Source organism: Theropithecus gelada, chromosome 2 (assembly GCF_003255815.1).
Source record: "Theropithecus gelada isolate Dixy chromosome 2, Tgel_1.0, whole genome shotgun sequence".
NCBI lineage: Eukaryota > Metazoa > Chordata > Mammalia > Primates > Cercopithecidae > Theropithecus > Theropithecus gelada.
In genome coordinates this window covers 123752919-123768091 of record NC_037669.1, presented here as the reverse complement: position 1 = coordinate 123768091, position 15173 = coordinate 123752919, and the positions used below count along the sequence as shown (strand labels likewise).

The 15173-nt window shown below is 40.6% G+C and overlaps 1 protein-coding gene across 1 annotated transcript in view; it reads right to left on the bottom strand.

Moving 5' to 3' along the window:
- The window catches only part of ZBBX (zinc finger B-box domain containing), a 141808-nt gene that overhangs the window by 23411 nt on the left and 103224 nt on the right, over positions 1 to 15173 (bottom strand). The window contains exon 20 of the mRNA XM_025376570.1: positions 13914 to 14171. Within this exon, the coding sequence (XP_025232355.1) occupies positions 13914 to 14171 (258 nt within the window). The remainder of the gene's footprint in view (positions 1 to 13913; positions 14172 to 15173) is intronic.

Genomic DNA, 15173 nt, shown 5'->3' with positions numbered 1-15173 from the left:
AAGCTCCCAGGGCCTTTCTGCTGCTTCCTCTACCCCTGTATTTTGCTCGGCTCTCCAAATTGACTCAGCTCTAGGTAAAGTCAGAAACTTCTCCCGCAAACAGACCTTCAGCTTCTCTAGTGGGGATGTACGTTTGGGGGAGCGGGTCTCTCTTTCCCACTTTCACAGTTGGGGCACTCAGTTTTTTGGGGGGGTCTCCGAGGCCCTGCAGGAGCAGTCTGCTTCCTTCATAGGGTCTGTGGGTCCTCTCAGGATTTCTGATTTGCTCTTGCAGTCCATCTGGAGCTAAAATTCACAATGCAGCCAGCCCCCGCCCGTTGCTCTTTCCGGAGCTGCAATCTAGTCCTGCCTCCAGTCTGCCATGATCTCCCGCATTCTCTAACTCTTTTTGTTGGAACACTTCGAATAGGATTGGTATAAGTTCTTCTTTAAATGTTTAGTAGAATTCATCAGTGAAACCATCAGGGGCTGGGCTTTTCTATATTGGGAGACAATTTTGGTTTGTTTGTTTGCTCGTTTGTTTGTTTTGAGATGGACTTTCACTCTTGTTGCCCGAACTGGAGTACAAAGGCAAGGTTTCAGGTCACTGCAACCTCTGTCTGGGAAACACTTTTATTATGACTTCAATCTCATTACTTGGTATGTTTGGGTTTTGGATTTCTTCATGGTTCAATCTTGGCAGGTTGTGTGTGCCTAGGCATTTATTCATTTCTTCTACATTTACCAACTTATTGGCATATAATTACTCATAGTAACCACTAATGATCCTCTGAATTTCTGCAGTATCAGTTGTAAGGTCTTCTTCTTTTTCATCATTGATTTTATTTATTTGGCTCTTCTCTCATTTTTCCTTAGTCTGGCTAAAGCTTTGTCAATTTTGTTTATCTTTTCAAGAAACCAACTTTTTTGTTTCATTGATCTATTGTATTGTTTTCTTCCATTCAAATTCATTTATTTCTGTTCTGATCATTAGTATTTCTTTTCTTCCACTAATTTGGGATTTGGTTTGTGCTTGCTTTTCTAGTTCTTTTTTTTTTTTTTTGAGACAGAGTCTCACTGTGTTGCCCAGGTTGGAGTGCAATGATGCAATCTCAGGTCACTGCAACCTTCACCTCCTGGGCTCAAGCAATTCTCCTGCCTCAGCCTCCTGAGTAGCTGGGATTACAGGCACATGCCACCACACCCAACTAATTTTTGTACTTTAGTCAAGACAGCGTTTCACCATGTTGCTCAGGCTGGTCTTGAACTCCTGACCTCAGGTGATCCACTCGTCTCAGCCTCCCAAAGTGCTGGGATTACAGGCATGAGCTATCATGCCTGGCCTCTGGTTCTTTAAGATACAGATTTTATTTCTTTGAGGTTGCTTTGTTTTTGTTTTATTTGATGTAGGCACATATTGCTACAATTTCCTTCTTATTCTTTTCACTGTATCTTATAGGTTTTGGTATATGGTGTTTCCATTATCATTTGTTTCAAGAAATTTTCAATTCTTAATTTATACATTGATACGCTGGTTATTTGGGAGCATATTGTTTAATTTACATGTGTTTTCCAAAATTTCTCTTGTTACTGATTCATAGTTTTATTTCACTGTGGTCAGAGAATATCCTTGATATTATTTCCAGTTTTGGGATGTTTTATGACTTGTTTTGAAACCTAACATATGGTCTATCTTTGCGAATAATCCATGTGCTCAGGAGAAGAATGCGTATTCTGTAGCTGTTGGATGAAATGTTCTGTAAATATCTATTAGGTCCAGTTGTTCTATAGTGCAGATTAAGTCTGATGTTTCTTCGTTGATTTTCTATCTTGGAGATCTGTCAATGCAGAAAGTGGAGTGTTGAAGTCTCCAGCTATTATTGTATTGAGGTCTAGCTCTCTCTTTAGTTCTAATAACATTTGCTTTATATATCTGGGTACTCCAGTATTGGTGCATATATATTTATCACCATTATACCCCCTGCTTAATTGACCCCTTTATCATTATATAATGATCTTCTTCTTGTAATTTTTGTCTTGAAATCTGTTGTGTCAGATAAAGTATAGCTTCTCCTGCTAATTTTTGGTTTCCATTGTCATGGAATATCTTTTTCCATTCCTTTATTTTCAGTTCATGTGTATATTTTAAGTAAAGTAAGTTTGTTACAGGCAATACATCACTGGACTTTGTTTTTCTATCCATTCAGCCATTCTGTCTTTTGATTGAAGAGTTTAATCCATTCACATTCAATGTTATTATTGAAAGGACTTAGTCCTGCCATTTCATTATTTGTTTTCTGTTTGTTTTGTAGTCTTCTCTTCTGTCTTTCCTTCCTTCCTGTCTTCCTTTAGGTGAAGGTAATTTTCTCTGCTGGTATGCTTTAATTTACTGCCTTTTATTTTTTGTATATCTCTTGAATGTTTTTCAGTTTGATTCCCATGAGACTTGCAAGTAATATGTTATAACCCATCATTTTAAACTGATGGCAAGTTAACACTGATTGCATAAATAAAGAAACACACAACATGAAAATGAATAAAAACTCTAAACTATGCACCTGCTTTTTAACTTTTTGTTGTTTTTATGTCTTACTACACTGTCTGTGTCTTGAAAAGTTGTTATAGTTACTATTTTTGGTTGATTCATCATTTAGTCTTTCTACTTAAGTCAGGAGAAGTTTACCCACCACCATTACAGTGTTATACTATTCTGTGCTTTTTTTTCTGTGTTTATGCCAGTGAGCATTATACTTTCACAGTCAACAATCTCAGCAGTTAACCTGAGGTTCTACTCTACTGCAGTTAAGTTGGCACTCAGACCACAATACAAAATCCTTCCCACTCTTCCCTCCCCTTTCAATAGGCAGAGGTCTCTGTGGCCACGGCCACCCCTAGTCCATGGGGATTTCTGCTAGCCCACCACCAATGTTTGCTTAAAGCCCAAGGGCTCTTCCATCAGCTTACGATGAATGCTGCCAGGCCTGGGAGTCATCCTTCAGGATACTGGGCTCCCATCTGGCCCAGGCCACGCCAAGTCCAGAAATACTGTTCAAGAATCTAGGCCTGGACTTGAGGTGCCCAAGAACCTGCTTGTTGCTCTATTCCACTATAGTCAAGCTGGTAGCCAGGGTACAAGACAAAGTCCCCTTCATTCTTCCCTCTGCTTTTGTAAAATGCAATTTTTCATCATTTTCATTGTAGTCACCACAGCTGAGGATGTGCTGGGTCTCCCTTGAAGCCAGTGCATCTTAGAGCCCAAGGCCTGTGGTATACTACCTTAGTATCACTGGAGATTATTCAGGGTCTGAGGGCTCTTCAGTTAGCAGGTGATGAATCCTGCCAGGACTGGGTTCTTTTCCCTTCAAGGCAGCAGAGTCCCTTTGGGCTCAGGTTGTGTCAAGAACTATCATCTAGGAGCTAGGACCTGAAATGGGGGGCTCGCGACTCTGTTCAGTGCCCTATCCTACTGTGGCTGAGCTGATAGCCAAGATGCAAGACAAAACCCTCCTTACTCTTCACTCTCCTTTCATTATGCAGAAGGAAGGAGTCACTTTTGTTGCTATGAGCTACATTGCCTGGGGTTGGGGGAGGGATGGTGCAAGCTCTCCCTTAGCTGTGCCAGGTGGTGTCTCTCTAGGTCATGTGCCACCCTAGTTCACTGACTACTTCACTGGGCACAAGCCCAGTCATGTGACACACTAGGTCACGTGACACCCTAGTTCACTGGGCACAAGCCCAGCCTAGCACTAGCCACTGCCTAAGAATTGCAGTCCTTGTGTCCTAGACTGCCTTTTGAGTTTACCTAGGACCCCCAGGCACTTCAGCTCAATGTGGCATAGGTTGCCAAGGAAGTCAAGTTCTAACTGCTGGAATGGATGATTCCCCTCTGGGATGTGACTGGTTCAAATGCTTCCTCCATGCATGGGCACTGGCTGAGTCCAGCACAGCTTTATTCTCTGCTGTGACCAGGTAGTACTGAGGTGAATGTGAAGTCTTCTAGTTGCTGTGCTCTCCCTCTCCACAGAGCACAGATTGTCTCTCCACACTACAGGGTTGCGGCCAGGAGGTGGGGGAGGGGTGGCATTGGTAATTCAATATGTCTCTCTTGCCCTTTTCAATACCTCTTTCCACAACATGAAGTTAAAACCAGGTACTGTGGTTATTCACCTGAGTTTTGGTTCCTGCCACAGTGCTTTCCTGTGTGTAGATAGTTGTTAAAATTTGGTGTTTCAGCATGGGGGAGGATGGGGAAATGAATGATGCAGGCTTCTATTCTGCCATGTTTCTCCTCCCCTTCTCTCTCAACTTTTAAAGGTATATTTGTAAAAATAATGGATTAAACCATATAAAGTTGCCAATATTCCACTGTTTTTGGTCTACAAAAGGGTAATTTTGTACAGTTTTTCAGACACAATGAATCCTTCTCAGTTTCTCTTCAAAAGGTTTAGCCTGTTAACTTCCTTACCCTTTGTTCCCCAACTCAACAGTCTTGCTTCTCCTTGCCAATAGTTGCTGTAAACAGCCTACCCTCTTCCCATCAGTTCTAATCAATAAATGACATCTGTTCACTTGGCTACCTGTACCCATTGTTCCCTTGAAACCGCACGTCTCACACGCTGCATCACTGTACCTCACATTCCCCTCCCTTCCATATTTAGAAAAATATTTACAAGTAGCCAGTCAGATCAGCTCAGATTTTTCAGTCTGACCCCAGCCCATGGGGGAAGAACACAGAAATAGGGCTAGCGTTAAGGATATAAAAACGCCCTGGTCTCCTTTGTTTGGTGTGCACTTGCGAACTTGATTGAGGTGAGTGGCACCCTCTTGCAAAAGTAAATTGCCTTGCTGAGGAAACTGAATTTATATTCGAGTGCTGTTTCTTTTGAGGCATTGTAAATTCATTTATCACAATTTGGTGGACTGCAGGGGGAGCCCATTCTCCTCTGGGGAGGGATCTCCCGTCCTTTCTCATGAGATGGCGCACCCCGTTGCCTCATTGTGGTGGCCTCAGGGTGACGAATCAAGACCCACCCAGTGTGATGAATAAACCCGGACTCTCAGCAACTTGGGAAAGGAAGACGCCAGCAGCTTGGGAAAAGGGGACTCATATACCACGGCGGCCAGTTAAACTCTGTGCACAGACCAAGGTAAGAAAAGTCGCAGGGGCGACAAAGTATTTCCTTGGTGGTCGGGATTCTGGAGGTTGAAAGTGTGTGAGTGGTAACAAGCGCTACTGCTCTGCGGAGTGAGTGAGTCCAATCTGCGGTTCCATGGTCACCTCATATGGCTTATGGTGGCCCTTTGGGGGTCCTGTCAGGGTTTATACTGACCCACCATCCATGCTAAGAGGGATCTGAAATACTCCTGCAAGGGAAGTGGTCACAGTGGAGGAAGCAAAAGAAGGGTGCAAGGAACCTCCAACAGGTGGGGCTAAAGGACAGGCAAGAGATTCCTCATACAAGGGAATTGATCCTTAATAAGCCTCCAGGGAAGGATAGGCAAGAAATTTCTAATACGATAAAGCAACAAATGATAAAATATTGCTGTTTTATTTGGACCCAGAGTCCTCTCCTCAAACTCTCAATCTTCTCGCCAAAGTTTGGGTCAAATGAGGATGTAATGTGTCAACTCCTAATTCAACATGTAAATGATAAAAGTTCAGTGTTCTCAAGAGAAACTGGACTATACTCTTTGTTAGAGACAGGGACCTGTTCTCCTCTATCCCTTAAAAACAACTGGGGAAAAACCCAATCTAGTACTGCACAATGAAGACTCAGAAAAGCTGGTTCCCATGACTAAGGACTCCAGAGCATGGGATCCCCTAGAACATTTTCCGCCACTCATTGCCCCAATCCTTCCCCGCAGGCAGTCGCTGCTGCCCCAGATCTTGCCCCAGATCCTTCCTCTGCTCACGTTATTCCTCCTCCTTACAATTCTGATTCTTGGGAATCATCATCCCATGAACCTGTTCTCTCTCAGCCTAAGTGCCCCTCCCTGAAGGGACTCCAACGTGAAGTAGAACAATGTAAAAGAGATATCCAAAATTTCCCATTTCCCTCCACATCTATGGAGTCAGCTCTGACTCTCTTCCCCTTGAGAGAGGTACCACAAGGAGGGGGTGCTATCGGCTTTGTAAGTGCTTCCTTAACTAGTTAACAAGTCCGGAATTTAAAGAAGGAACTTAAACCATTATTAGATGACCCTTATGGTGTAGCAGATCAAGTTGATCAATCTCTGGGACCTCAGTTACACACCTGGGTTGAGTTAATGTCCATTTTAAGCATTCTCTTCTCAGAGGAAGAGAGAGGGATGCTATGGCAATTTGGGAGCGTGAACACCCTCCGGGTCAAGATGTTCCTACCGCAGATCAAAAGTTCCCTGGCCAAGGCCCCCAGTGGGACAATAATAACCCAGCTCACCGGGAAAATATATAAGACCTAAGGGAGATGATAATAAAGGGAATTAGGGAATCAGTACCCTGAACCCACAACCTCTCTAAAGCACTTGATATACAACAGGAAAAAGATGAGGGGCCTATGAAATTTCTAGACAGATTGAAGGACCAAATGAGACAATATTCAGGCCTAAACTTAGAAGACCCCCTTGGACAAGGAATGTTAAAACTCCACTCTGTCACTAAGAGTTGGCCAGATATTTCAAAGAAGTTACAAAAATTAGAAAATTGGGAAGACCAACCTCTTAGTGGTCTTCGAATTAGACCACTTAATGGTCTAATCCCGAATTAGAAAAGGAGAGACAAGCCCTTTCCCTCATGACCTCTGAGGAGGAATAGGGGGCTCAGGGGCTCTGTCTCTTTTACTTCAAGTCCCACCAGGAGTCCTTGGTAAATTTGGAAGTTGGACCCCATCATGAGCTTATCACCTTTCTAGTCAATTCAGGGGTCGCTCCCTCCTTGGTATGCCTCCATCTGACATTGCCTGCTCTTCAGAAGACCTTTTAGTCTCTGGGATAAGAGAGGAGCCATTTAAAGAAAAAGTCTTAGAAAGTACAGAAGTTAAATTCTAAGATTGATTGACTCATATCCAATTTTTATTGATCCCTGAGGCAGGAACTAACTTATTAGAAAGAGACTTAATGTTGAAGTTAGGCATAGTCTTACAAGTTAGCCCAAAAGGTTTCCCTGCCTCATTAAATTTACTCACCACCACAGATGAAAAATGTATTTATTCAATGTGAAGGAAACCAAGGAAAACTTCAGATTCCCACAATCCACGTCAAGCTAAAAACCCCTGAGGAAGTGGTGAAGAGGAAGCAATTCCCTATCCCTTTAGAAGGACAGATAGGATTAAAGCTCATAATTGAAAGTCTCATGAAAGATGGGCTTCTTGAGCCTTGTATGTCTCCTTATAATACCCCAATACTGCCCATCAAGAAATCAGATGGGTCATACCAGTTAGTACAAAATCTTAGCGCTATCAACCAAATAGTCCAAACTATTCTCCCCACTGTCCCTAACCCTTACAGTATTCTCAGTAAAATTCCATGTCATCATCAATGGTTTACTGTAACAGACTCAAAGGATGCTTTTTGGGCATGTCCCCTAGCTGAAGACAGCTGAGGCACATTCGCTTTTAAGTGGGAAGACACCCAGTCAGGGTAAAAACAACAGTATTGGTGGACAGTTTTGTCCCAAGGGTTCGCAGACTCACCCAACCTCTTTAGTCAGATTTTAGAACAAGTGCTAGAAAAGGTTTCTGTTCCAAAGCACATTTGCATGCTCCAGTATGTTGATGATATCCTCCTATCAGGAGAGGATGTAGAAAAACTAACCAGTTTTTCCATACATATCCTTGATCATCTACACTCCGAGGGGTTATGAGTCTCAAAGAAAAAGCTTCAGTATGTAGAACCTGAGGTCAAATATTTAGGCCATTTAATAAGTGCAGGCAAGTGGAGAATAGAGCCAGAGCAAGATGAAGGCATCGTGTATTTACCCTTGCCTCAAACTAAGCATGAGCTCAGAAAATTTCTAGGATTAGTTGGATACTGCCGCTTTTGGATTGACTCATATGCCTTACACAGTAAGCTGCTATACCAGAAGCCTACTCGAGAAAAACCTGACTATCTCCTGTGGACTTCTTAGGAAGTCAACCAAATTGAGGAATTAAAAGAAAGACTTATGACTGCCCTAGTTTTAACTTCGCCTTATCTAGAAAAGTCCTTTCACCTTTTCGTCAATGTAAATAATGGAGTGGCTGTAGAAGTGCTTACCCAAGAGCACGGTTGCTGCCGGCAGCCTGTAGCCTTCTTATCAAAGGTTTTAGACCCAGTCACTTGTGGATGGCCTCAATGCATCCAATCTGTTTCTGCTACAGCAATATTAGTTGAAGAAAGCAGAAAGTTAACTTTTGGGGGAAAGTTGACTGCAAGTACACCCCAAGAAGTTAGAGCAATACTAAATAAAGAAGCCAGGAGATGGCTTACCACTCCAGAATCCTGAAATATGAAACCACTTTGCTAGAAAAAGATGATTTAACAATAACTGCTGATAATTCACTCAACCCAGCAGGTTTCTTAACAGGAGATCCAAATGTAAACAGGGAGCACCTATGTCTCAATTTAATTGACTACCAAACAAAGGTTAGACCAGACCTAGGGGATACCACCTTCAAAACAGGATGACACTTATTCATAGATGGTTTCTCCTGGGTGATTGAGGGAAAAAGACACAATGGGTGTTCAGCAATTGATGGAGAAACTCTTGAAGAAACAGAGTTAGGCAAATTGCCTAATAACTGCTCTGCCCAAACTTGTGAGCTGTTTGCACTCATCCAAGCTTTAAAGTGATTGCAGGAAGGAACCATCTATATTGATTCTAAATATGCCTTTGGGATGGCTCACACATTTGGAAAAATTTGGACTAAACAAGGTCTTACTAATAGAAAAAGCCAAGACCTTGTTCACAAGGAGTTAATCACCCAAGTATTAGATAACCTTCAGTTGCCCGAAGAAGTACCTATTGTTCATGTTCCCGGACAACAGAAAAACCTTTCTTTTGAAAGCTAGGGAAACAACTTAGCAGATCAGATAGCCAAGCAGACTGCCTTTTCATCTGGAACACCTGTCTTTCACTTAACCCCTTGTCTTCCCCTACTGCAGTCCCTGTCTTCTCAGCCATGGAGAAAGAAAAATTAATAAAAATAGGGGCCAAAGAAAACTCAGAAGGAAAATGGGTATTACCAGACCAAAGGGAAATGCTATCCAAACCCCTCCTGAGAGAAATCCTGTCTCACTTCCATCAAAAGACCCATTGGGGACCCAAAGCCATGTGTGACACAGTTCGCAGAGTTCACAGATGTATAGTAATTTATACCTTGGCCAAACAAGTCATGGAGAGTTGCTTAATATGTAAAAAATACAACAAACAAGTTATAAAGAAACCGCCCTTGGTAGGGAGGAATCCAGGGCTAAGACCATTCCAAAGTATTCAGAGTGACTACACTGAAATGCCCCTAATAGCTCATCTAAAGTATTTGTTATTAATAGTAGATCACCTCGCTCACTAGGTTGAAGCTATTCCCTTTTCAAATGCAATGGCCAATAATGTAGTAAAAGCACTAAATGAAAATATAGTGCATAGATTCGGACTAACAGAGAACATTGACTCAGACAATGGAACCCATTTCACAGCACACGTCATTAAAAAGTTTTCCCAAGACCTAGACATTAAATGGGAATATCATACACCTGGGCATCCATCTTCATCAGGGAGAGTAGAAAGGATGAATTAAACTTTAAAAAATCACTTAGCCAAATTAGTTGTAGAGACTTGGTTACCATGGACCAAATGTCTTCCTATTGTCCTGTTAAGAATCCAAACTACACCTCAAAAGGATATAGGCCTTTCCCCTTATGAAATGCTCTATGGACTGCCCTATGTATACTCCACTACCTGTATCCCTACATTTGAGACAAAAGATCAATTCCTCAGTAATTGCATATTTGGTCTCTCCTTTACCTTCTCTTCTCTTAAAGCCAAAGGTCTCATGGTACAGACGCCACCCCTAGAGTTCCTGGTCCATTAGCACCAGCCCAGGGATCACATCCTCCTCAAAAGCTGGAAAGAAGGAAACTTTGAGCTGGCCTGGGAGGGACCCTACCTAGTGCTCCTGACCATTGAAACTGCAGTCCAGACAGCAGAGAAAGGATGGACCCATCACACTCAAGTCAAGAAAGCACCGTCACCCCCGAAGTCATGTGCCATTATTGCAGGGGAAAACTCCCCTCAAACTAAAGTTAGGAAAAATTTAACTACCTTCCATCTATTTTATTACTCTTTCTTCTTTTCTCCTTCCAATGCTGATCACCTTGTCATTAATGTAGCTAAATCAAACACACCCCAAGTTATTACGTTTGATGCTTGTCTAGTCATACCCTGTAGAGATCTCCAAAGTCAGAGGCAACTCTCAGCCTCAGAAAAGTATGTCCGCCCCTTTAAAGTGAAAGGCTCCCCCTATCAAGACTCTTGTTCCTTAACAAATACAGAAAAACAAGTCTGTCATAGCTGGAATGATGTCCTGTTGATAACCGAATATCAAGGCTGGACCTCATCAGCGGGTGGTTGTATGGTGAATGTATGGTTTATCCTTAAAACCATACATTCATTTCACTAAGGAGAGCACCTCCCCTAATTGCCAGTATAACCAATGTAATCCCATATAAATTTCTATTCTCATTCCCACATCTACTGATCCTAAACCTACTTTAAGTCGCTTCTATGGCACAGGAGCCAACTTGGCTGCACAGAGCTCAGAGAGTCTTTTGAAATGCGTTTTATTAATCCTTCATTCTCTTCACCCCCTTCCTTCTCTTCTCCTTCTGAGCTTTCTTCTAATCAGACTGCCATCTCTTCTGTACCTAATGATAATACTAAAGTAGATATTGTAGCAGAAGATGATGTAAGGCAAACTTCAGCAATTGAAACAGGATATCAAGATGTAAATGCCTGGTTGGAATAGATCAAATATTCTGTCTCACATTAAATAAAAGCAATTGTTATGCTTGTGCACTCGGCCAGCCAGAGGCCCAGATCATCCCCTTTCCACTCGGATGGTTTCCCAGTTGACTGGGCATGGGCTGCATGGTAGCTCTCTTCCAAGATTCCATGGCTTGGGGCAACAAATCATGGCAACCTCTCTCTCTGCTATATCCCAATATCCAACACCCTGTGGGTCAGCCCCCGAGGGCCATTCAGCTTCTGTCTTCTGATGTCAATTTCACCTCGTGTCTCTCATAACAGAGGGAGAATTTAGTGTTCCTTGGAAGCTTAGTGGGATACAGTGATCTTAAACCTTTCCAGGAGCTTACTCTTCAGTCTCCCCTTAGTCATCCTCAAGCAGATGTATGGAGGTGTTGTCGTGGACCCTTACTGGACACTCTGTCAGGTAACTGGAGCAGTACTTACGCTTTTGTCCAATTGGCTATCCCTCTCACCCTGGCATTTCATCAACCAGGAAAAGAAAAAACACAAAGCCATAAAATAAGAGAAGCCCCTTATGGGTCTTTTGACTCTGAAGTTTATTTAGACGCAATTGGAGTACCACGGGGGGTACCTGATAGGTTCAAAGCCCGAGATCAAATAGCTGCAGAATTTGAATCATTATTTCCATGGGTAACTATTAATAAAAATGTAGATTGGATTAATTATATCTACTATAACCAGCAACGATTTATTAATTACACTAGAGATGCTGTCAAAGGAATAGTTGAGCAATTAGGACCTACTAGCCAAATGGTTTGGGAAAATAGAATGGCCCTAGACATGATGTTAGCTGAAAAAGGTGGAGTTTGTATTATGATCAAAACTCAATATTGCACCTTTATCCCAAACAATACTGCCTCTGACAGAAGCATAAGAAAGGTCTTACAGAGACTGACTGCTTTGTCCAATGAACTAGCTAAAAATTCTGGAATTGATAGCCTTCTTTCAGGATGGCTAGAAAGATGGTTTGGTAAATGGAAAGGAGTCATGGCCCCAATCTTCATTTCTCTTGCAGTCATGATAGGTGTGCTTATTCTTGTTGGGTGTTGCATCATACCATGCATCCGTGGGCTGGTACAAAGGCTTATAAAGATAACACTCACTAAAACCTCCCTTCATGTTCCTCCACCCTATTCAGATAAGCCTTTCCTTTTAGAAGACCAAGTTGAACAGCAAAGCCAGGACATGTTAAAAAGGTTTGAAGAGAAGGGATTATAAAAATCTTAAAGGGAGGAATTGTAAGAGACAATGAATCTTTCTGAGTTTCTCTTCAAAAGGTTTAGCCTGTTAACTTCCTTACCCTTTGTTCTCCAACTCAACTTTCTTGTTTTTCCTTGCCAACAGTTACTGTAAACGGCCTACCTCCTTCCCATCAGTTCTAATCAATAACTCACATCTGTTCCCTTGGTTACCTGTACCCATTGTTTCCTTGAAACCGCATATCTCACACGCTCCATCACTGTACCTCACGTCCACCTCCCATTCCATATTTAGAAAAATATTTACAAGTAGCCAATCAGATCAGCTCAGATTGTGTGGTCTGACCCCAGCCCATGGGGGAAGAACACAGAAATAGGGATCGTGTTAGGGATATAAAAACCCTATGGTATCCTTTGTTTGTTGTGCACTTGTGATCTTGATTGATAGGAGTGGCACCCTTTTGCAAAAGTAAATTGCCTTGCTGAGGAAACTAAATTTATATTCAAGCGCTGTTTCTTTTGCGGCATCAGAAATTCATTTATAACAAGTTCAACTTAATATTTTTGTGGTGGAAAAACATTTATCTGAAATGTATGATTAATTTTAATTTTATTTTTACTTTTCCTTTTATTAAGTTGGTTAAATGTATACTTAAAATATATTATGGAGTGCATAGACCTATTTTTGTAAAATTTTTATCATGTTCCTTCAATCTGTTCATTCTACTAAGTTTATATTCTTATATGTATACTTATATTAACAGTGATGTTTAAAATGATTCTCACTAAATGTTAATAATGGTTATTTTAAGAGTAGTTAGAATTTGTGGTGAGTTTTTATTTATTTATTTTTTTGTATTTTTGTATTGCTTTAATTTTTTCAAAACAAAGATGTATAATTTATAGAGAAATAGCAGTCATTATTCTAAGATCAATAAAGGAGGAGACCACTAACAGGAGAACAAGGGAAAAGCAAGTATGGAATATATGGGACCAAATAATTTTCTAGCCTGTCTCTTGGATCAGCAGCTGGCTTCTTTCAAACTGTGTGAGTGCCTTTATGATGCAAATACAAGATTAATTCCCCTGATGTTTTGCTACTGAGCCAGAACTTTACATGTTCAAGAATATGGTCACTATATTGCTAGACTAGGTCCACTGAAGTTGGAAATAAAATGCATAGGTATAATTTTTCAAGATATGGTTTGTCAACTAGCAGCACTGGCATCACCTGGGTACCTGTTAGATATACAGAATCTCACCTTACCTGACATACTCAATCGGAATTTACATTGTAACAAGATCCCCTGAAAGATCTGTATAAACATTTAAGTTTGAAAAGCACTGCTTTAAAAGATCTAACGGCTCAGTTTTCCAATAAGGATGTTGAACAGTGGCTTACATAAAGCTATAGAGATTAATCCTATAGTGGGTTTGCAGAAAAGAGAAAAAAAGATTTTTTTCTGTGCACATGAAATTATTCATTCCACAATTTAGCTGTGTTTTATAGGCTATGGGGATCATCTTTGGTGTGGCTGGGCATCTACACATTTTTAAACATATTCAGAGTGATGTCAGGGGATTTCCAGGAAAACAGACACAATCGTTGATGGTTAAAGAAGAAAAGGGAAAGCTTTCTTGTTTGCTGGCTTGTTTTGTTAGTGCAAGACATGAAGAATCAGGCTGAGGGTAGAGTTAATTAGCATTATCGAAAGTGAAAAAAATAGCATTACCTGCAAGAGTTGTCAGCACTTGTAATTCTTTTTCCAAACTGTCTAAGGTACATTGATCAGTAGTGTCATATAAGGAAAGCTCATTCTGGTCAGTAATATCAATATATTCAATTTCTGAAATTTCAGAAGCAGCTCTAGACAATGATTGAGCAGCTGCACTTCTTGATCGACAAGGAGAGGATGAAAGGCAGCTGGAGCTTTCTTTAACAGAGTTGGAAAGTGGAAAATTTGATGTTGAAGGTCTCTGTGATTTCCAATCTAAAATTAAAAGTAAAAAGATTTTAAATCAACTTTTAAAAATTTGAATGAGTAGTTAAAGATACAAGTTACCAGGTCCCTGCACACAGAGAAGTTAAGTTCATGTAACAGAGTTTATGCAAAATTAACTTTGACTATCACCCTTTCTAGCTAACCACATTTTCTTAATCTCAAATTACTTTTCCAATGTCATAAAGAACACTTCTGTGTATTTTTTTCCTAATTTTCCTACATTCAGAGAAAAACAAACTAATTTTAATATTCACAAAGGAAAATATCTATAAACTAAGTCAACTTCATAAAGAAACAACACACAATTTTATAATGTATTCCAAAGCCAAGCACCACGACATGTGTCTTAAATTCCAGGACAATACCACACTATACCTTGCAAGAAAAAAACCCTTAGAAAAAGCATGGTGCCACTTCCTAGTGAACCAATTTTACTTGATGATCTGTAATTTATTCTTACATTTAAAAATATGGCAACAAACAGACTAATTTACAAAATCTACATGAATATTTGGAAAAACACAGGCTTTAAAGAAATTGAGATCACATCTCTAATTTTCCAAAGGATGAGCTCACTCTCTTCTGGAAAAGTTCCAGAAGCACCCATCTCTCTCAGGTTATTACATTGTTCCACTAGGACAGTCACTACTTTGTCTTGATCTATTTTGAAAGTCAACTTAGCTGGTTTCTTCAGCATGTTTGCTTCTTTCACAGTAGGAAAAAAAAAAAAAATCTCTTCAAATCTTACACTAACACAACATAACTAATTTCTAATTTGGTACTTCTCACAAAATATTACTTAATAAGGCCAAGAGAGTTTTCAAGGTACATATTTAAAAATTTGTAGGGCAGGTAAATGCTTTAATGTAATAAATTATTGTTCTGATTTAGGTAAATATGTTTATAGTAAACATAATTATATTATAAGATAACTTTGCACTCCCTTAACACAAACTGGCTTTGTAAAACTATTAGGTGAGTTAATGTGCA